Source organism: Oratosquilla oratoria, chromosome 44 (assembly GCF_046742065.1).
Source record: "Oratosquilla oratoria isolate Oo_2021 chromosome 44, ASM4674206v1, whole genome shotgun sequence".
NCBI lineage: Eukaryota > Metazoa > Arthropoda > Malacostraca > Stomatopoda > Squillidae > Oratosquilla > Oratosquilla oratoria.
The window spans coordinates 6,191,512-6,214,848 of record NC_134820.1 but is presented as its reverse complement, the minus strand read 5'-3'; the positions used below and the strand labels follow the sequence as shown (position 1 = coordinate 6,214,848).

Sequence of the window (23,337 nt, the reverse complement as noted above, 5' to 3'; positions counted from 1 at the left end):
GTACACACTCACACGCGGGGGCGCACGCACGCCGACACATACACACACACACATATATATATGTATATATATATATATATATGTATGTATGTATATAGAGGATATATATATATGTATATATGTATGTATATATATATGTATATATATATATATACATATATATATATATATATATATATATATATATATATATATATATATATGCATGTGTGCGCGCGCGCTGTGTAAGTTTATCAACAGTACTAATATTCATGATAGTTATTGTCTTGGGTTTTAGTGAGTGGAAACTGAAACCCCGCATCGTCGGACAACGGTCCTCGGGCCCTCCCGTAGATCTCTCTGGAAACAATTTGGAATATTGTCTCCATTGCTTTTAGTGCTAGGCAGTTTCTGCCCCTTTGGCTTATCATATTAGGAGGGGAGCAGTCGCCGGTTGCCGGCTATGAAGGTTTTTTGTCCTTTGGGATGACGTGGCAGAGATAAATAAAGGAGAAATTTAAGGAAGGCAGCAGAACGAAGGAATAGAAGAAGGTGAAGAAGATCAGCATACTTGTCGTGAGCTGGGACGAATCTCTCATCTCAAAAGAATGTTCCGTGACTCTGGTCCGGAGGGGATGTCCCTCAAGTACCAATTACATAAAATGTATCCAGGCAATACGGTACCATGCGGTAGAAAGGCAAAGTTGAAGTTGACAGAAATATCTTGAGACCGGTCGGGGGGGGGGGGGGTGGCTGCTGCACCCTCCATAGGCAGGCGGAGGTGAGGATGGTGACCAGTTTTGAAGATGGAGGTCATTTTGTTATACATAACTGTTATATTATAAAGTCCGTTCTGCAAGACGTTTACCGGTGCTTGTCACCGGTGGCATATATATATATATATATATATATATATATATATATATATATATATATATATATATATATATATATATATGTGTGTGTGTGTGTGTGTTTACCTAGTTGTATTTTGCGGGAGGAGAGCTGTGCTCGTAGTGACCCGCAGTTGTATCTTTCCGCATCCAGTTCTTTCTTAAAATCATGTACATTTTTAGCACTCACTGTTCCCTCTTTCAATTTGTTCCATGTATCTATTACTCTGTGTGGAAAGCTGTTCCTTTTCAAATATCTTCTGTAACTGTCTTTCATAAGTTTCTTCTCGTGTCCTCTTGTATTTCTTCTGTCCCATTTTAGTAGGTCATCCCTATCAAGGATTTCCATCCCTTTCATAATTCTGTAGATGGTTACCAAATCGCCTCTTTCTCTTCCTTGTTCTAGGATTGATAAGTTTAGTTTGTCCAATCTTTGTTCGTATGTCAACTATCAAAGTGTTGGTGCCATCTTTGTCGTTCTTCTTTGAATTTTTTTCTAGTTTCTTTGTGTGTGTGTGTGTGTGTGCTGAAATATTCTGACAGGTTGACGTTAAAGTAGGAAACACAGGAATCTTAGTCTGAGTTTATTCCTGACTAGTTTCGCAGCTATGCTTTTTGTTACCCTTTCAAATTTTCTTCCATTTACCTTATTATCGATATACCGTGCTACCATATTTCTATTTTTATTTCACATGCTATCAAGCCACTCATCCTCCATTATTACTACTCTGTTCTTTTCATCACATTTATCAATATTATCATTATTGTTATTGTTATAATTATTATTATTAATGTAATTATTACATTATTATACTATAATTATTATTATCATTATTACTATTATTATTATCACTACTATTAATGTAATTATTACATTAATATACTATAATCATTATTATTATTATTATTATTATTATTATTATTATTATTATTATTATCATATTTTCATTATTGTTATTATCATTTTTATTGTTATTCTATAATTATTACTATTATTGTTATTTCTATTATTATTATTATTGTTATTATTAATATAATCGTCTTTATCAACAATATTGTTATTCCTATTACTCTTATTGTTAGCATTGTCATTATTATTGCTAATATTAGTACATTGCTCTTGTTAATTAATCATCATAATAAATATGTCATTCAATAATGTCCACGCGGGGAGGTATCGAGGTCTCCCTTTGAAAAAATATACCTTCAAAACTAGTCAGGAATAAACTCAGACTAAGACTCCTCTGTTTCCTACTCCCACTTACATACACACACACACACACACATATATATACACACACACATAATCAGTCAGTACTTGTTGTGTGTTGTTTTATTTGACGGTAATTGAGTAGTGAGCACACATTTGTGTTTTGCAGAGCGCGATCTAATGTCATGTTATTTTCATTAATAATAATATAATTTTTTCACTCATCTCGAGTTTGATTCTCCTTGGATAAACACTTTTTAGTGCGAATTTATGATTTGAATTATATTTGTGAATTATATATGATTTCACATACAATTACGAGCAAAACAGGCTTAGGTTTCTGGACCAATCTCCAAGCCAACAACATTATTCTTGGGGTTAGAATATCGGCGTGTTTCAAGTATCGGCTCGGGCCTCCCCAAATAACATTAGTGGATCCGCGCCTGCATGTAGACACAATTTTCTGGTAAATATTTTTGTTTTTATATTAGTAACGAATTCTAGTGTTGCCTTATTTCTTTGAGTATACTGATGTCGGAAAACTTCAACTGTATGGGTGGGGGTGCAACACTACTCCAAGAGAAGTAATACGTTTCCTTAACGTTTTCATGACTACCGATACCATGAGAACGTTGAGGGTAACGTTCGAAATAGGCCTATCAATGCCTTCGGGCCCCGTACTCATTTTGATGTAAACTTTGGGTTTTCTTAGGCAGTCCCAATTTTTATGGAAAGAAAAAAAATGTCATTCTCTTATATTTCTGTTGCAATATTTCTTTTTTCCAGAAATGTCGATTTTAATGTTGGCCAATACTGTTTGCCATCCTGTCCTTCTCAATAACGTTGCCACCGAATTACTGAATAAAACCTCTGAATAAATAAATAAATAAATAAACAGATGAATAAATAAATTGTTATATTTTTTAGAACGGAATTGATTGGTATATCTTATTTCACGACTAGGAACGCAACTCCATGCTCAGATAATTAACAATAATTTTCGTTTATCAAAACGCATCAACTAGAATATACCACTTCCAATTCAATTATTTGTTACATTGACTTGACACTGTCTAGTTTTAAAAATAAACGTGATGAGATGAAAATCCTTACACAGGGCACTACAACGTTTCTAAGATCAGATTACTCACAACACTTTAATCCAGTGTTTGTGTTCTAGTATTGGACGGATTGCTTTAATTATTTGAAAAGGCTACCGAAAGGTTTGAACTCGTACGCTACTCTAAACGCTTCCAACGAGTCTTTTGGGTGCCATGGCCAAGCACATAGAAACTCCTCCTCTCCCTTATGACGTCACACTACTCGTGATTCTCACCCTTTTGGATTTTATCCAATTGTAATTTGGTGCCTAGCAACATTTGAAAGATGATAGACCAATGTATCCTCCCCTCCCCCATTATCTCCTGCTTTATATCCTGCATTTGTTATATATCAATCTGTCAATTCTTGTTTAATCAGGCCACTATTTCATAGCTTGTACCCTAACCAGGGCATCATGATATTGGGTTTATTCGTGTTTGTATATGTATTTTCACTCGAATTTACACAGGAAATCTATAGGCAAAAGGCAATGGTGCATAGAGTGCATATTATATTATATTTCTTCCAGGCACGGTCATCATTATGTTGGGATGAATTTTCCTGTAATCAGAAATCGTCTGCTAATAATGGTATATCATCTTTCGTAAAATTCCTGGGTTGGGAGCAGTCAGCATTGGGCGAAGGAAGTGACGTTTAATGACGTAGCTCTGACGACATAGAATCCGCGAGGTTTGATTGGTCGATCGCGCGGGTATTAGTATAGTCATTTGGTGGCAACCGTGCTTCGGCCTCTTTCGCTACGTAGTGCTCACCAGGCGAAGGACGCACACAGTTCACCATGTCGAAAGCATTGGATCCCCTCGCTTTTATGAAGGATTTCCTCGCTGGAGGAATATCCGCTGCCATCTCAAAAACTGCCGTAGCCCCAATTGAACGTGTGAAACTCCTTCTTCAGGTGCAGCATGCATCCAAACAGATCGCCGCTGATCAGCGTTACAAGGGTAAGTCAGCGCCATTTTATTACGTAACGTCTCCAAGATGCTCGATCCCGTACATGAATAGTGCATTATTAAGTTTTATCGGGTAAAACGGGGCCAGTAGTATGTACATTTCCTATGGGCTTGAAGTGAGTAGTGATTAAAATACGATACTGCCCTAATTTGGTTGTTTAGGGAGCCGGTCTGATCAGCTGACGGCGCCATCTTGCCGGCCTTTCTCTCGGACCTAAAGACCATACTATGAAGGAAACTGCTATGCTAAGCGACTTGTATTCAGGGGTTTCATAATGGTCGTAGATTTATGGAAAGGGTGAATATTGCGATTGTGTATTTTTGTAATAAGGTATTTTACGAGAAGTTGTCTGTAAATCATTAAATGGTAAAAGTTCACCAGTGTGGCTTGTGAATGGTAGAATGTAAATTGTAGGACAGTCATGACTTTCTGGGTTAAAATTAATATGGTGGGTTAGTACCCCTAAAGTATTTTCTTGCAGTTTTGGAAATATTGATTCATCTGGTCTTGGAATGTAGAGAAACCTGCTAATTAACTAAGTCTGCCGAACGGTACTGCGAACCTAACCCCGAAATCTGGGAATGAGCCCCACATTTCCAGTAATGTAGGCATTTACCTACTACAGCAAGATCCAGATGTTTAGTACACATGCCACTAATGTTGAGGGACTTAAATATATTTTGAAATGGCAGGCAATTATAGTATTTGGTATGCAGACCATTATATTTGTAATACATTGCTTGGTCATGTAGCAAGGACTGGGCAGTCTGATATGCAACGTATGGAATGTAGAGTTTATCCTTAGGGGATTGTGTGAAAGGAGTAAAATCTGGGTATTTTGTAGTGTTACTGTTTGAAGTTGCTACTTTAGGAAGGTCGAATAGGGCAGGTGGATGGTTATGTAAGTACACCTCAGGCTAAGCAATAATGTATTTCATATTTTGTAATTTGCATAATACTAGGGTATTGATCTACAAAGCATGTATCATTATCTTTGTATTTTGTTGACCAGCAAGGATATAGTACCCATGTTTGCTTGGTTTTGAAAGGACCATCAAAAGTTCATTTAATATAGGTCATGTGGTTCCTGATCAGCATAGAGTACTTCATTAGCTAATTTCTGCAATTAGCTTGGATGGGTTGTCTTTGCTCAATTTGAAGTTCCAGTATCTGTTCTAGCAGGGTTCAAGCATATTATGCCTAGTATTCCTATGGTAGTGATGGGCATGTGTGAAAGTATCAGTGATTGTTCTACTTGCTAAGAGCTTCTTGAGCATGTAGCCTGATCAATAGCTTGCATTGCCACACTACATTCCAAAGTTGTAGAACTAATAATGGCTTGCAAGTGAAAAATCTTGATCTATGCATGTGTGCGTGGATGCTTAAGATTCACTATTCTTGCATAGATTTCCCATCTGATTTGTGGATGTATGATTAGTTTGTGTGGTCGGATGTAACTTTTTTTCCCCAGACTTGAGTTTAGTTTTTTGAAAGTTGTAAAGATGAAAAGGGTTTTCCCCTAAAGGCAAATTGCAAGTCCTAGCCAGGTCTGTAGGTAATTAAGTTGGTCTTGACTACAGAATTTGGAGCACGTTGGTGGCTTTTGCATCTCCAATATTCTAAAGCAATAGGGAATCTTGAAATCCTGTTTATGTAAAATAGGTAAAGTAGCTATTGCAAATGTATTAATCCACAAATGTGCAATATATGCTAGTAAGCTATACAATGTGGCAAATGCCACTAGCTAATCAAAATGATAGGGATTACCAGTTATGGTTACCACAGGGCAACTAAGACATATTCTTGGGTATTATGCAAAGTTGGTAGAGGGGTTAGAGCAGTTGTGGAATTTCTTTATCAATTTGAAGGCTCTTGAGCATATAGCGGGAATGTAGGTTGGATATTCTTGTAAATGGTGGAAATTGTAGAAATGGTGGATCTGAAAGAATCTTTGCAACTTTTGAACCCTGAGATCACTCTTGGCTCCACTGATTTTCCCTAGCCTTAATGTAGTCGCCAAAATTGTAACTTGGCCATTTACTGGCCATTGTTTGCCAATCTACACACAACTCCGTTATATTTTGTACATCTCCCCTGTTCCACCCCACTACATTCCACCCCGTTCCACCCCACTACATTCAACCCCATCTCCCCCGTTCCACCCCACTGCATTCAACCCCTCCCCTGTTCAACCCCACCTCCCCCGTTCCACCCCACTGCATTCAACCCCTCCCCTGTTCAACCCCATCTCCCCCGTTCCACCCCACTGCATTCAACCCCTCCCCTGTTCAACCCCACCTCCCCCGTTCCACCCCACTGCATTCAACCCCTCCCCTGTTCAACCCCATCTCCCCCGTTCCACCCCACTGCATTCAACCCCTTCTCCCCTGCTCCACCCCACTGCATTCAACCCCACCTCTCCCGTTCCACCCCACTGCATTCAACCCCTTCTCCCCTGCTCCACCCCACTGCATTCAACCCCACCTCCCCCGTTCCACCCCACTGCATTCAACCCCTTCTCCCCTGCTCCACCCCACTGCATTCAACCCCTCCTCCCCTGCCACCCCCCCACCTTGCATCCTAGTCTTTCCCCCTCTTTCATCCCAGTCTCTTCACCCCACCTGCTTTCATTCCAGTCCCCTCCCCCTCCCTTCTCCCTTGCCTGTGCTTTCATCCCAGTCTCCCCTCCCCATCCCCATCCCCCCCCCCCCTGCCTATGGTTTCATCCCAGTCTCCCCTCACCCCCTGCCTGTGCCTTCCTCCAAGTCCTTCCTCCCAGCCTACCCAAAATGTTTAATGGACATCCTTTGGGCTTGTTCCCCACGTGCAGTTTTTTCCTGTGGTTGTAATGTTTCATACCCAGACTGTTCATGGCATTAAAATTTGAAGGTACCTTGTGCTATATAGGGGGAGATTTATGCTTAACCAAATGGGGAAACTTTCAAATGGTCAAGATGTATCTTTCACAATTGTATGTCCAATTTTTCTGGTAAAGTAAATTTACTATTCAGTTTACATCTATGGCATGGTTGTACCAGCATCTGCATGTTGGTGAAAGCTTAAGGTTTACCACCTTTAATTAATAGTACTTTGTATTTCCAGGTATGGTCGACTGTTTCGTCCGCATTCCCAAAGAACAAGGGGTACTTGCTTTTTGGCGTGGTAATTTGGCCAATGTGATCAGGTATTTCCCCACTCAAGCTCTCAACTTTGCCTTCAAGGACAAGTACAAGCAGGTAATGTGAAATGTTGGATTAAATAGATGTGGTGCTTGTGGTTTTAGGCGCTGTGAGCAGTTGATTAAATTAGGTTACTTTTTGTTTTTTTAGTGGCCTGTAGACATAATTAAATGTTCCAGTGTGTAAATGTAGTTGAAAGTGGTTGCATAATTGGTTCAATGCTGGCATGATTAAATCGGTTTTCTTGGATCTCTTGGAGACGCATTTGTTTTTAGGCTACCCATTGCTTGGATTAAAGCTGGTGAAGTAAAGACAGTGGCATGGCATGGCCTGATAGGTGGTTTGCCCCCTCGTACATTGGTTCCCCACCCCCATACATCTACTTGTAGGTTTGAGTGGACATGGGCCCACATATCCACGTCTGTTTACTCTGTAACCAGTCTATGCCCCCACCCCCTGCCTCTCCTCAAATGTACTCTATTCACCTGCCCTCCACTCCGTATTGCGAGTTTTTCAATCTCCAAACTATCCATATTTTGACCAGCCCTGTCTAGTTCATACTTTGATTTATCATTGCTAAGGCTTTCCAGGAAATTACATGTATGTACAGAAATGCATTGCAGTAATTTATTGCATGTTCCCATGATAATCTCTTCTTGCAGCAGGTTCAGTTTTGTCGACACTTTTTTTTCATCCCTTTAATGATTGCTTCTAATCCCCATTTGATTAGTTTTCTTGTTTAGAACTGTTCTGCTTCATGAAGGATTTTTATTGCAATCTCTTGGCATAAGTGGGTTTCAGATGGATTAACTGGAATGGTAGTTGGAGGAGGGGTGGGTTACATGCAGTGAAATGGTGTTGCCAGGAAATAATTGGGTAGTGAAGGGGTAAGTGCTGTAGTTGATTTGATTGGGCTGATAGTGCTGTCCTAGGAGCCCTAATTTGTCACTCCATTCAGACTAGCAGGCAAACTTGGAGTCATTTAGTTGGAGGAGGAACAAGTGTAACAATGCTAAATGCTCTATAAAGGTAAATGTACATTAAATCTAATCGTTTTTCAGGTTTTCCTTGGCGGTGTCGATAAGAAAACTCAGTTCTGGAGGTTCTTCGTTGGTAACCTTGCCTCAGGTGGTGCTGCTGGTGCAACCTCCCTCTGCTTTGTGTATCCTCTTGACTTCGCCCGAACCAGGTAAGAAAGCCCAGAGTTCTTGTGCTACATTGATATAGACCTGAGTTCTCTGGCACAAGTTTGTAATTAATCTTTTTATGCACATAGATTGGCTGCCGACATCGGCAAAGGCGCTGGCGAGCGTGAATTCTCGGGTCTAGGCAATTGCTTAGTGAAGATCTTCAGGGCTGATGGCCTCTCAGGATTGTACAGAGGATTTGGTGTGTCCGTCCAGGGCATCATCATTTACCGTGCTGCCTTCTTCGGCTTCTACGACACTGCAAAGGGCATGTTGCCTGATCCTAAGAACACTCATCTCATCGTCTCGTGGGCTATTGCACAGACTGTAACTACAGTTGCCGGTATCATCTCCTATCCCTTCGACACTGTACGTAGGCGTATGATGATGCAGTCTGGACGCAAGGGAGCAGAAATCATGTACACAGGAACTCTAGACTGCTGGAGGAAGATTGCCAAGAATGAGGGTGGTGGAGCCTTCTTCAAGGGAGCATTCTCCAACGTCCTCCGTGGCACAGGTAAGGGGGTGACAAGTTGATAGTACACAAATATGCACAAAAGACAAGCAGGAATACTGTGTGTATTTTATGCCTATGTGTTGTGCCAGATCAATCTGGAGTCACAACTTCCAAGATCTGTAGATATTGGGTTTAAGACTGCCATACAAAATGTTTTAATGTTCAGTATGATGATTTGTAAAGGGGAAAAGCCTTTGGTATTTGTTAAACAAGACATCATAAGTATTTGGTTTTTCAGGTGGTGCCCTGGTGCTGGTACTCTATGACGAGATCCAGGTTCTTCTCTTCGGCTCTACCTCCGGTGGTGGTGGTGATTAAGCAGTGAATTTCTTATTTTGACTACCAAAAGGAAGAGAACGCGAGGGTGAGAGAGGAAGTGGGGGCAGGCGGGGTTAAGAAGCGTGTACAAAGTTGATAACGAGTGTGCGTCCCCCGTTTTGACCTTCACTGTTGCTGCAAGTGTATAGTATGTAGTGTAATCTCTTACACTTGTCTTCTGATCTTTGTTGCATAGTCAATTTGATGGAAGTCACTTTTTATTTCGTTCCGTGAAGAGGAGCATAGGATCATGTGTACAGTTCATTGCTAAGCATCGCATCACACAAAGGTGGCTTTTTTAATGGCAAAACCATTCCTGTAACAAATCGTATAATAAGTTAATAAAAATCGCAACAGTTGATCTTTGGTATAATATCCTGGTGCTAAGCAGCTGGACGTGAAAGTGAGGATTGTAAGTTTGAGGTAGGAACTGAGCAGTTTACATGTATGGTTGTGAAAAGTCTCTCACAAGGAACTAATGGAAATGATTGATAAATAGGGGTGGGTGCATATCCCCAGGCTGCCTACCTTGAAATGGGAGGAAAGGTTTTGGGTGATGAAGGTATTGTTAGCAGCCAGGTGAAAGAACAAATTGGTATGGAAGGCATCCAAGCATAGATCACCCAGTGTCCACCTGTAAGACCTAACTGGAAAGGTAAGTCTTGCCAAATGACTCCACTAAAATTGTTGCCATATTGGTCTCCAAAAGAAATTGGTCTAAAATGCCCAAATACCATTCAGATCAAACAACTCGTTAAGATAGTGGAACTAAGTACTCATCCCAGTGAAGGGAAAGAAAATGCCCAACAAACTTTGCTGCACCAGCTTGGAAGAAACTCGAAGTCACGTGCACAGCTGTACATCCCTATGGCCCCCTTCCTAACCAAAATCAAATTGGTTGCAACACCTCTTGTCCATTTGTGTGCAACTTGCTCCACACATCCAAGATGTGTATGCATGCACCAAGAGCTTTCCTCCTTACCAGGGAGGTAGCCAAAGTCATGCATGTACAGATTTTCCCCCCCTTGTGCGTGTTCAAATGGGGTAGCCAAAGTTGGGCATAAATCCAATTACACCCATTTCATCCTTACATACACCACTCCCATTAACCACCCCTCCCTACCACTTGGTGGTTCCTGGATGACTGGTCATCCTTGCATATTTCCCACTGACCTGGGTCAGAAGCAATGTAGCAAGTCTGCACATGCACAGCAGGGCCGCTTTATTTAATCGACAACCCGTCCCCTCATGCTGAAAAAGAAATCCCTTCGGGCTGTCAATGTCATGCACACATACTCAGTCACCTCCCCTATTCCCCACCCACAACCTTCATGCACACATACTCAGTCACCTCCCCTATTCCCCACCCACAACCTTCATGCATCACATCATCATCCATACACAACCATTCTCCACTTGCCCCTATCTTGTCTTCCTCAACAAACCTTCCCCTCTTAACCACTGCCCCTTTTACCCCATCCATCCATCTCATTCTTGGTCGTCCTCATGTACAAGGCATAAATCCACTCCCATTTAATCCCCACATATTAGATTCCCATTCACCACCCCTCCCTCCTTGTCTTGGCTCCTAGGTGACTGATCATCCCAGCATCTCAACCTGCCCTGAGTGAGAAGCAATGTAGCAAGCAACAGCATATACATGGCAAGGCTGTTTCATTTAATTGGTGACTCCACCTCTGTCCCTTTGTACAAAAATACTGCGGGGAGAAATCCCTTCAGGCTGAGTGAAATTATGGTTTTACTCCCTTGCCCCATAACCATACATCTTGACATCATCCATATACAACCATTCTCCACTCACCCTGATCTCTTCTCCCTCAACACCTTCCCCCTCTTTCCCAATGCCCCTTTTACCCCATCTCCTTGGTCCTCTCATGTTCAAGGCATAAATCCCTCCCACCCAATTCATTCCAACATACTCCATTCCCATTCACCATCCTTCCCTCTTTTCTTGGCTCTTGGATGACAGATATCTTCATCTCTCCACTGCCCTGGGTCAGCTGTGTGGAAAGACGCAGCAAGGCAGCTCCATATAATTGGCAACCCCTCTTTTCCATCCCCTTATGCCGAAAAAGATAGGGAGAAATCCCTATAGGCTGTCAAAATATTCACATACTCCCTTGCAACATTCTCCACCCACTCCCATGCATCACAGCATAATCTATACACAATCTTTCTCCACTCGCCCCTATACTCTTCCTATGTACATCTCGTCACATTACTTTTATCCACATTTATCATAACTTCCTTCTTTTGTACATCTTAAACTATCACTAATTTCCTTAATCCTTCCTGTGATTCTGCCACACGCAGTATTGTCAGCAAATGACTGCTTCCTTATCTTGCTTTTGGTTAACCAACTCCAGTCCCTGACCCGTTACTCTTGCATTTACCTCTTGCGTTTACCTCTTGCACCACCCCATCCATAAATAAATTGAACAGCCAAGGCAACATAACACATCCCTGGTTAAGTCCCACTCCCATGCATCACATCATCCATACACAACCATTTCCTACTCACCCCTATCTTCTGTCTTCTCCCTCAACAGGCATTCCCCTCTTTCCCAATGCCCCTTTTACCCCCTCCATCCATCTCATCCTTGGTCACCCCCTCATGTTCACTCCTTACATCTCTGCTTTCCACACCTTTTACTAATCTTAATTCTTTCCGTGTCTAAACTATCCCAATACTTTTGTCAATGCTATCTCCCAGCTCCCTTTCCAACCCCGCTCTCCTCACTTCCCTGCTTCTTGCTCTATCCAGCCTAGTACATATACCAAAAAACAAGGGCATAAAAACTACTCCCACCCATTCCCTCCCCACATACTCCACTGCCCTCCACCCCCTTCCCTCCCTCTTATCTTGGCTCCTCTTGGATGACTGGTCATGCATCTCTCCCACTGCCCTGGGTCAGAAGCAGTGTCGCAGGACACAGAAAGGCGGCTTCATTAAGTCAGCGACCCCCCTCTCTGTCCCCTCATCCATACCATATTTCTCAGGCATTTCATCTCGCATATAAACTCTTCCTCTCTTATGTTCCATGTTACTGCCCCATGCAGTGCTGTCAGCACAATCACTCCATACAATCTCCTCTTATACATACATTCTCAGATGTCTATTTCTCATTACACTTTTTAATACCCCAAGGCATTTGCTTGCTTCTCTCAATCTACATTCTGCTCTGAATGGCCTAACGGCTCCAGCACTTGGCCTTCAAGCCAAAAATTTCATAAATCAATCTACATTCTACCCCCACCTCCACTCCCTTTCCCACCACATTCACACCCATCTATCTAAAACTATCCACTTTCTCCCCTTATAGATCTTGTCACCTTATTTTTACCCACATTTATCTTTAACTTTCCTCTTTTGCACACCTTCCCAAACTGTCAAACTTCCTTAATCTCTCCTAGGGTCCTGCTATTATAGCAGTCTTCACCAAGCAACAACTGGCTTATCTCCAGTTTCTTTAACCATCTCCAATCCCCAGGCCATTACCCTCGTGTTTACCTCTTGCACTGTCGGAAATTGAACAGGCAAGGTGACATAATGCATCCATGGCAAAATCCCCCCTTTACCTCAAACCACTCCCTCAATTTCTAATTCTAACAGGCTCTATTGCTCTTGACTGCTCTTAACGGCTTTCCTCCTGTCCCATATATCTTCAATACTTCCCACAGTGCCTTCCTGTCTACCCTATCATAAGCCTTTTCCAAATCCATAAAGGCCCCAATAAACTTCCTTACTTTTTTCTAGTTTTCTCATATCTGCCTTACCACAAAAATCTGACCCACACAACCCATACCTGTCCCTGCCAAAGTCAAAATGCATAATTCCACTCCACCCATTTAATCCCCATCCACCACCCCTTCCTCCCTCTTTGGCTTATGGGTGGTGGGTAATCACTGCATCTTGCCAATTGCCTTGGGTCAGGAGCAATGTAGCATGAAATAACATTCACGGCAATGCTGCTGCCTTCAATTGGTAATCACCTCAGGTCCCATCATGCAGAAACATCGAAGAGAGGGAGAAATCCCTTTGGGTTGCATCAAAATATTATTCACACATAACCACTTCCTAACAACCCTCCCACCTACTCCCATTTATCATGGTATCATCCATGCACAGCCATTCACAACTTGCCCATGTTTTCTGCATTCTCCCTTTCTGAACAGACATCTCTAACTTGCTCAATGCCTCTTGTGCCCCCTCATATTCACTCCCTCCACCTCTAACTTCACACTTTTTTTTTTACTAATCTTTCTTCACACCAGCCTAAATTTTTCTACACCCACCAACCATTTAGTCCTTGTACCTTGTATGGAGGAGTGATTGTGCTGACAGCACTGTATGGGGCAGAAACGTGGAACATAAGGGAGGAAGACAGGAGGAGTTTGAATGTAATTGAGATGAGGTGCCTGAGAAGTATGATAGGGGTTACTAGGCTGGATAGAGTGAGAAATGAGGTGAGGAGGAGAATGAGGGTGGAAAGGGAGTTTGGAGATAGGGTTGATGAAAGAGTATTGGGATGGTTTGGACCCATGGAAAGAATAAGTGAAGAAAGACTAGTAAAAGGTGTGGAAGGAGTGAACATGAGGGGTTGACCTAGGATAAGATGGATGGATGGGCTAAAGGGGCTTTGGAAAGAGGGGAATGTCTGTTGAGCAAGAATGGGAGAGGGCAGAAGACGGGTTACTGGAGAATGTTTGTATATGGATGATGCTGTGATGCACGAGGTGGAATGGGGTGGGTGGGTGAGGGAGTCCCTTCTCCTTTTCTGCATGAGGGGATGGAGAGGGAGGTCGCCGATTTAATGAAGCGGCCTTGCTGTGGATGTGCTGTCTTGACACTGCTTCTGACCCAGGGCAGTGGATGAGATGCAGGGATGACCCATCATCCAGGAGGGGAGTGCAGTATGATAGGGATGGAATGGGTGGTGGTGGATTTTATGCCTTTGTTTTTTGGCTACCTCCCTTATAAGGGGTAAAAAAGCCTTTGGTATATATGTATGTACCTTCCAACCTAGCTTTTGATATTGAAACCATACATATACCAAGGGCCTTTACCCCTTACAAGTGAGGTAGCCAAAGTCAAAGGCAAAAATCCACCCCCATCCATTTCATCCCCACATGCTCCACCCCCATTTACTACCACACACCCTTTTTTTTTACCCTAAATATAAACATATATCAATGACTTTTTCTCCCTTACAAGAGATGTAGCCAAAGTCGAAGGCATAAATCCACTCCCACTTATTTCATCACCACATACTCCACTCCCATTCAGTGCCCATTTTTGAGTACTGGATTATGGGATATCCCTGCATCTTGTCCACTGTCCTGGGTCCGAAGCAATGTAGCAAGACACAGAACATCCACAGCAATGCCTCTTCATTTAATCAATGACCCCCTCTCCTTATGCAGAAAAAGAGAAGATGGGGGGGGGGATCCATTTGGGCACTATCAAAATATCATTCCCACATACTCCCTCACCCCCCAATCTCCCACCCACTCCCATGCATCACAGCATCAAGCATACACACCCATTCTCCACTCGCCCCCATCTTCTGTTGTCTCCTTTTCTCACTCAACATTACGATGCCAGATAACCTTTAATCAATCAATCAATTCTTACTCTTCAAACATCCCCCTCTTTCCTAATGCCACTTTTACCCCATCCATCCATTTCATCCTTGGTCACCCCCTCATGTTCATTCCCCCCACCTATTTTACTAATCTCTCTTCACTCATTCTTTCCATGTGTCCAAACCATCTCAATACTCTTTCATTAACCGTATCTCCCAACTCCATTTCCACCCCCACTCTCTTCCTCACCTCCACATTTCTCACTATCCAGCCTAGTAACCCCTACCATACTTCTCAGGCATTTCCTCTCAAACATATTTAAATTATTTTTCTCTTCCTTATACTCAGTGTTTCTGTCCCATACCCATACAGTGCTGTTGGCACAATCACTCCTTTATATAATCTCCTCTTAGCATCCATTTGCAAGTTTCTATTTCTTATTACACTTCTTAATCACCTAAGGTATTTACTTGCTTCTCTCAACCTACATTCTACTTCCACTTCCACTCCCTTTCCCACCATATTTTGCACCCAAGTATATAAAGCTATCCACTTCCTCCCTAAATACTCACTTTCAATTTGCTGCCATCCTCTCCCCTTGTACATCTCATCACCTTACTTTTACCCACATTTATCTTCAACTTTCTTATTTTGCACACCTTCCCAAACTCTGTCACTAACTTCTTTAACCTGTCCTATGATCCTGTTACAAGTGCAATGTCAGCAAACAACAACTTGCTTATCTCCCACTTTTCTCCATTTTCTTTAACCATCTCCAATCCCAACCCATTACCATTGCACCACCCCATCCATGTATAAATTGAACAGCCAAGGTAATATAACACATCCCTGGCAAAGTCCCACCTTTACCTGAAACCACTCAATCTCTCTATTTCTAATCCTAACACAAGCTCTACTACTTTCGTAAATACTCTTGACTGCTCTTAACAGCTTTCCTCCTATCCCATATATCTGCAATACCTCCCACAGTACCTTCCTGTCTACCATGTCATAAGCCTTTTCGAAGTCCACAAAGGCCCAAAAAACATCTTTAACTTTTCCTATAGCTTTCTCACATATGTCTTGCCACAAAAATCTGATCCATACAACCCTTACTTGTCCTAAACCCACATTGTTCCTCACCTATTACTTAATGTGTTCCTCTCCTAATGCACTCACTCAAAACCCCAAATACTGTACAGTGAGTCCAACTTATACGGTAATTCTTTATCCGGTAAATTCACAGTTATGGTATTTGGTAATTACTACCCTCGATTCTGTTTACAGTAAGAAAAATTTAGATACAGTATCTGCTTGTGTTTTGTTTACACCGTACCGCAGCGCCACTACAACAATCAGTCTCTTCCCGCATTTCCTTTTGAACACAAGTTAAATCCTTATGGTGTGTTTTTTGTGGATATTATTATCACGACGCACAGTGACGCACCCATAATGGCCACAAAACGTTCCACAGACACTGCTGGAGTTGAAAAGGCAAAATGAAAGAGGAGTAGATCTGAGATCCCTACTGTCCCTTGGCCTTGGGAGGGACATCATCTGATAGAATATGTGGCGAGTGAAAGGTAAATGAAAACATTTTCTGTTTCTTTTGCGCAGTACTTTACACTTTCTTATGTGACTGTTTTCATGTCTGTAGGGGTGACTTTCGACGTGCTGGAACACATATCCTATTATTACATGTTATAATGGGTTCGGTATACTGTGATTTCAATTTGCGGTAAGGTTTTCAGGAACGCATATGTACCATATAACGAGGATTTACTGTACACTCAACAAACTGATCGCTCTGAAACTACTACACTCACACTTGTCCCCTTTTCCCTTGTTAAGCAGAACTATGCAGGCACTCCTATCCTCCAGCAATCTACCTTCTTTTAGACAAACATTAAACAACCTCACCAGCCAGTCCACTATCACTTTACCTCCCTTATTTAGACACTGCATGACACCCATCTACCCCAGGTGTCTTACCTGCTCCCATAATTTTAATGACTACTTTCACCTTCTTATTTCTCCATTCTCTTTGTTCATCACTGTCATTTTCTTAGCACTTTCCACTACAGCTACCTTTCCCTCCCTATTCTCCTTCACATTTAGCAACTCCCAAAAATATTCTACCCATCTTCCTCTCATTACTGTCTCTTCCATTATCATCTCTCCATCTGCACCTTTTACCTTTCCTTTACTTGATTTGCCCCATATCCTCTTAAATTCCTTCCAAAAATTTGTCATACTCTTCCCCCATTTCACATGTGCTCTCCTCTTTGCCTCCTTTATCTTATGCTTTACTTCTGTTTTCTTTGTACTTCTCATATGATTTTCTCATCCTATTTTGTAACCAATCTGAATTCCTGTTTCTTCTTTTCTACAACCTCCTTTGCTTCGTTATCCCAGTGGCAGTTGCCGACAAGTTTATTGAAATAAACACATGTCAGGACGCAACTTTTATTTGTACGATGTTTTGCTTGTTACAGCTTTTTCAAGTACATAGTTGTAACACACATGACTGAGATTAATTAAGAACTGGGGGAATCAGGGGTCATTTAGGAAAGGCTAAGGAGAAGGTGGACCAAATGTCTGGGAACAGGAAAGGTTAGGGATAAGATGGAACAATTGGTTGGGTGAAGGACATTAGCTCACAACCTAGGAACAAGAGGAAGAGGAAAATAAGGGTAAATATCTACTGGTGGAGGGGGGATTTTGGAGGACAACTAGGGATGGCTTATTACTTGAGAGTGGAGAATAGATGGAGAAAGAGGAAAAGGACAAAATGTAGGGAGATGCTTAGAGTGAACAGCTTACATGAGAAAGAAAAGGAGTAGTACAAGAAGAAGCTGAGAGAGGAGTGGGAGGGAGTGAAGGATAGAGTAGAACTAGGAGTGGGGATGGTTCGAGGAGGGAGTCACAAGGTGTGCAAGGATGGTGTGTGGAACAAGGAGGAAATAGGAGGAAGGGTAGTGAGTGGTGGGATGAGGAAGCAAAGAAGGTTGTAGAAGAGAAGAAGCGAGCATGCACAGATTGGTTAACAAAATAGGATGAGGGAATCATGTGAGAGGTACAAAGAAAAGAGAAGAGAAGTAGAGCATAAGATAAAGAAGGTAAAGAGGAGAGGAGATGTGAAATGGGGTAAGAGTATGACAGAAAATTTTGAGAGTAATAAAAAGATGTTTTGGAAAGAAATTAAGAGAGGAAGAGGAGGCAAATCAAGTAGAGAAGAAAAGGTAAAAGGCGCAGATGTAGAGATGATAATGAAGAGAAGGCTGTAAGAGGAAGATGGGCAGAGTATCTTAGGGAGTTGCTAAATGTGAAGGAGGATAGGGAGGGAAAGGTAGTTGCAGTGGGAAGCGCTAAGAAAATGACAATGATGAGTGAGGAAAATGGAGGAGAAATGAAGAAAGATGAATGCAGTTAAGATGATAAGAGCAGGTAAGGCACCTGGGCTGGATGGATGTCATGCAGAATATCTGAAAAAAGGAGGTACAGTGATGGTGGACTGGCTGGTGAGGTTATTCAATGTTTGTTTAAGAGAGGGTAGAGTGCTAGAGGACTGGAGGAGTGCCTGTATAGTTCCACTTTAGAAGGGAAAAGGGGACAAGTGTAAGTGTAGTAGTTTCAGAGGGATTAGCTTTTTAAGTGTAGTTGGGAGGGTCTTGATTGAGAGGATTATGAGAGGAACAGAGGGAGTAATTGGTGAGGAACAGTGTGGGTTTAGGACAGGTAGGGGTTGCATAGATCAGAAGTTTGTGGTAAGACAGATATGTGAGGAAGCTATAGGAAAAGGTAAGGATGTTATTTGGGCTTTTATGGATTTGGAAAAGGCTTATGACAGGGTAGACAGGAAGGCATTGTGGGAGGTATTGCAGATATATAGGATAGGAAGAAAGCTTTTAGGAGCTGTCAAGAGTTTTTACGAGAGTAGTAGAGCTTTTGTTAGAATCAGAAATAGAGAGTGAGTGGTTTGAGGTAAAGGTGGTACTTTGGGATATGTTATGTCTTCTTGGCTGTTAAATTTATACATGGATGGGGTGGTGTGAGAGGTAAATGCAAGGGATTGGAGATAATTAAAGAAAATGGAGAAAAGTGGGAGTTCAACAAGTTGTTTTTGCTGATGACATTGCGCTTGTAGTAGGATCAGAGGAGGCATTGAGGAAGTTAGTGACAGAGTTTGGGAAGGTGTGCGAAAGAAGGAAGTGTGGGTAAAAGTAAGCTGATGAGATGTACAAGGGGAGAAAGTGGCAGCAGATTGTGAGTATTAAGAGAGAGGGACTGGAGGAAGTGGATAGTTGTAGATACTTGAGTGTGAATGTGGTGGGAAAGGGACTGGAGGTAGAATGTAGATTGAGAGAAGCAAGTAAATGTCTTGGTGGAATAAAAGGTGTAATGAGAAATAGACATTTAGGAATGGATGCTAAGAGGAGATTGTATGAAAGAGTGATTGTGCTGACAGTGCTGTATGGGTCAGAAACATGGAACATTAGAAAGGAAGAGGGGAGGAGTTTGAGATGATTTGCCTGAGAAGTATGATAGGGGATACGAGGCTGGATAAAGTGAAAAATGAGGTGAGGAGGAGAATAAGGGTGGAAAGGAAGTTGAGAGATAGAGTTGATGAAAGAGTATTGGGATGGTTTGAACACATGGAAAGAATGAGTGAAGAAAGATTAGTAAAAGAGATGTGGAAGGCAGAGGTAGGAGTGAACATAAGGGGGAGACCAAGGATGAGATGGATGGATGGGGTAAAAGGGGCATTGGGAAAGAGGGAATGTCTGTTGAGGAAGGACAGGAGATAGGGGGGAATGGTTGTGTATGGACGATGCTGTGATCCATAAAAGGTGGGGGGGGTGAAAAAAATTGACGCAGCATGAGGAGATTTCTTCCTGTCTTCTTTTTTTCTGTGTGAGGGGACAGAGAGAGGGGGGTCACCAAATTAATGAAGCGGCCTTGCTGTGGATGTAGTGTATCTTGTGACACTACTTCTGACCCAGGGCAGTGCACGAGATGCACGGATGACCCATCATTCAGGAGCTGCCAAGATAGGATGGAGGGAGGGTGGTGGATGGGAGTGGAGTACGTGGGGATGGAATGGGTGGGAGTGGATTTTATGTCATTGTTTTTTGGCTACCTCCCTTGTAAGGTGGAAAAAGCCTTTGGTATATGTACGAGTATGTATGTGTATTGCAACTACATACATACGTATACCAAAGGCTCTTTTCCCCCTTACACGGGAGGTAGCCAAAAGACAAAGGCATAGAAACTATTCCATCCCCTACATACTCCACTCCCCTCTCATCTTGGCAGCTCTTGGATGACAGGTCATCCCTGCATCCTGTCCACTGCCCTGGGTCAGAAGCAATGTCGCAAGACGGGCTGCGTCAATTTATTTCTCATACATACTTCCTCACTCCACATCCCCCTCATGCATCACAGCATCATCCATACACAACCCTTCTCCATTCACCCCTATCTTCTGTCCTTCCTCAACAGACATTCCCCTCTTTCCCAATGCCCCTTTTACCCCATCCATCCATCTCATCCTAGGTTGCCCCCTCATGTTCACTCCTTTCACCTGTTTTACTAATCTTTCTTCACTCATTCTTTCCATGTGTCCAAACCATCCCAATACTCTTTCATCAACCATATCTCCCAACTCCCTTTCCACCCCTGTTCTCCTCATTTCTCACTCTATCTAGCCTAGTAACCCCTATCATACTTCTCAGGCATTTCATCTCAAACGTAAACTTCTCTCTTATGTTCCATGGTTCTGCCCCATACAGTGCTGTCAGCACAATCACTCCTTTGTACAATCTCCTCTTAGCATCCATTCCCAAATGTCTATTTCTCATTACAATTTTTAATCCCCCAAGGCATTTACTTGCTTCTCTCAATCTGCATTTTACCTCCACCCCAACTCCTTTTCCTGCCACATTTGCACCCAAGTATCTAAGTCTCTCCCTTAATACTCACTTCCAGTCTGTTACCACTCTCTCCACTTGTACTTCTCATCACCCACATTTATCTTCAACTTCCTTCTTTTGCACACCTTCCCAAACTCTGTCACTAACTTCCTCAATCCCTCCTCTGATCCTGCTACAAGCAGTGTCATCAGTAAACAACAACTGGCTTATCTCCCACTTTTCTCCATTTTCTTTAACCATCTCCAATCCCTGACCCACTACCCTTGCATTCACCTCTCACACAACATTACAACTATATACTTGAAAAAGCTGTAACAAGGGAAATATTGTATTAATAAAGTATTGGTCCTTATGGTGTTTATTTTGATACTCATTATCCTGCCACTTACTATTCTTGCTTCTAAAATAATGTATGTAAAAAAAAATCCAATGTATTTTTTTAAGTTTATGTACATAAAGTATATCATGCTGATAAAATCTTTTATAAAATCATCTGAACTTCACCGTCCAGTATTGCCATATTTCACTTAAGAAAAATAGGAAATCTATAAAATAATTACACAGGAAATGTAGATTAATATGAAACCAATTTCATAACTTGGGATCCTATATTGTTCATTTTATTCCTAAACTTAAAAAATCTCAACTATATATATCAGTGTATAGGTGCTGGCGTGGGTACAGCCATAAGCGGAGAGTCCATCTCTGAAGTCTGTACAGGCTGGTTCTGGGCTTCATGGTGTTCTTGAATCCTTGTCTGCAGCTGTTCATACAATGTCTGACTTGCTTCTCCCTAAAATGACAATGGACATGCATTTACCAAATATAAATACATATATACAAAATAATAGAAATTATTGAGTTTAACATCATTACCTCTCCCCTCCCAGAGAACATTTTCTACGTACTAAAAAAACTTTTCCCCCCTTATAAAGGAGGTAGCCAGCCAAGGCACACATTCACCCACTTCTAATTCCAACACAGGCTCTACCACATAGATACATATACCAAGGCTTTTTCTCCCCTTACAAGGGAGGTAACCAAAAAGAAAAAGGCATAAAACCATTCCCACCCATTCCTTCCCCAGATACACTCCACCCTCCCTCCCTATCCTCCTTCACATTTAGATATGGTTTAATGTCATTTAACAATTCTCTAAAATACTCAGCCCATCTTCCTCTTATTGCCATCTCTTCCATTATCATCTCTCCATCTGCACCCTTTACCTTTTCTTCCCCACTTGATTCACCTCCTCTTCTTTTGATTTCCTTCCAAACCATCTCCCTACTACATTCAAAATTCTCTGTCACATTCCTACCCCACTTCACATCTGCTCTCCTCTTTGCCTCCCCTATCTTATGCTTTACTTTTTTTTTTTTTTTGTACCTCTCATATGATTCTCTTGTCCTATTTTCCAACCAATCTATGAATGCTCATTTCCTCTCTTCTACAACCTTCTCTGCTTCATCATCCCACCACTCACCACTCCTCCCACTATCTTCTCCCCCCTGTCCTCCTCTTTCCATACACCATCTTTGCACACCTTGTGACTCCCTCCCTGAAACATCCCCGTTCCTCCTCCACTCCTAGTTCTACTCTATTCTCCTCCTTTTCTTTCTCATTTAAGCATTTTACTCTAATCACCTCCCCACCTGTCCTTTTCCTCTCTCCATCTATCCTCCACTCTCAACTCACATTCCACCAAAAAATGATCTGATATTCCCCGTCTCTTTCCCCAGAACATGTACATCCAAAACTCTTCCTACTCTTCTCCTGGTTACCAATATATAGTCCATTAAAGCCCTATCCACCACCCTTTCCCATGTGTACCCATGCTTGACTTTCTTCCCAAACACTGTATTTGCTATCACCAACTCTCCCTCCAGACACACCCCACCATCATTTCCACACTACGACCCCTTCCTGGAACTCCACACCCCTCAACTACTCCATCCATTGGTTTGTACCACCCCAGCACCGAGATTTCCCAACACCACTACACTGACATCTTTCCCCAAAATCTGGAACTCCACATTTCCCAACCACTCCGTCAATTGGATAATTTCCTACCCTAGCATTAAGGTCTCCCAGTACTATTACATTGACATTTCTCCCTAATCCCTCTATGCACTCATTTAAATCTATCCAAAAAGTCTCCCTTTCCTCTACACTCCCCTCACTACCAGGCCCATATGCACTTACAAAGACCCACATCTCCCCTCCCAATTTCATCTTTATTCACATTAACCCTGAAGAAACCTCCCTCCACCCAACCACATGCCCATCCCTTCTCTCCCTTGTCCTCTCTTCACTCCTGACACCATCTTTGCACACCTTATGACTCCCTCCTTGAACCATCACCATTCCTCCTCCACCCCTAGTTCTACTCTATCCTTTACTCTCTCCCACTCCTCTCTCAACTTCTTCTTATACTCATTCTC

At 42.1% G+C, this 23,337-nt stretch overlaps 2 protein-coding genes and 1 long non-coding RNA gene across 4 annotated transcripts in view; 1 reads left to right on the top strand and 2 right to left on the bottom strand.

Moving 5' to 3' along the window:
- Positions 1-3,897: 3,897 nt before the first annotated feature.
- On the top strand, positions 3,898-9,715 carry sesB (stress-sensitive B). Its single transcript, XM_076180334.1, has 5 exons — positions 3,898-4,145; positions 7,258-7,391; positions 8,396-8,523; positions 8,611-9,038; positions 9,277-9,715. Exons 1-5 carry the CDS (start codon positions 3,983-3,985, stop codon positions 9,354-9,356), a joined length of 933 nt encoding a protein of 310 aa, XP_076036449.1. The 5' UTR covers positions 3,898-3,982; the 3' UTR covers positions 9,357-9,715.
- Positions 9,565-12,686, bottom strand: LOC143022223 (uncharacterized). Its single transcript, XR_012966037.1, has 2 exons — positions 10,731-12,686; positions 9,565-10,683 (listed from the first exon to the last, which is right to left on the bottom strand). It is a non-coding gene; the product is annotated as an uncharacterized LOC143022223 (long non-coding RNA).
- Position 12,687: 1 nt separating this feature from the next.
- The window catches only part of NELF-B (negative elongation factor B), a 74,706-nt gene continuing 64,056 nt past the window's right edge, over positions 12,688-23,337 (bottom strand). For both annotated transcript variants that reach the window (XM_076180333.1, XM_076180332.1), the window contains exon 12: positions 12,688-21,689. In XM_076180333.1, coding sequence (XP_076036448.1) covers positions 21,552-21,689 — 138 coding nt within the window. In that variant the 3' untranslated portion in view covers positions 12,688-21,551. The remainder of the gene's footprint in view (positions 21,690-23,337) is intronic.

What these genes read in the sequence shown, in the direction of transcription:
- sesB (XM_076180334.1), top strand. Translation starts at nt 3,983, where the DNA reads ATGTCGAAAGCATTGGATCCCCTCGCTTTTATGAAGGATTTCCTCGCT. An exon ending in TCAAGGACAAGTACAAGCAG is followed by an intron (nt 7,392 to 8,395) that starts GTAATGTGAAAT and finishes ATCGTTTTTCAG; the next exon opens with GTTTTCCTTGGCGGTGTCGA. An exon ending in CAACGTCCTCCGTGGCACAG is followed by an intron (nt 9,039 to 9,276) that starts GTAAGGGGGTGA and finishes TTGGTTTTTCAG; the next exon opens with GTGGTGCCCTGGTGCTGGTA.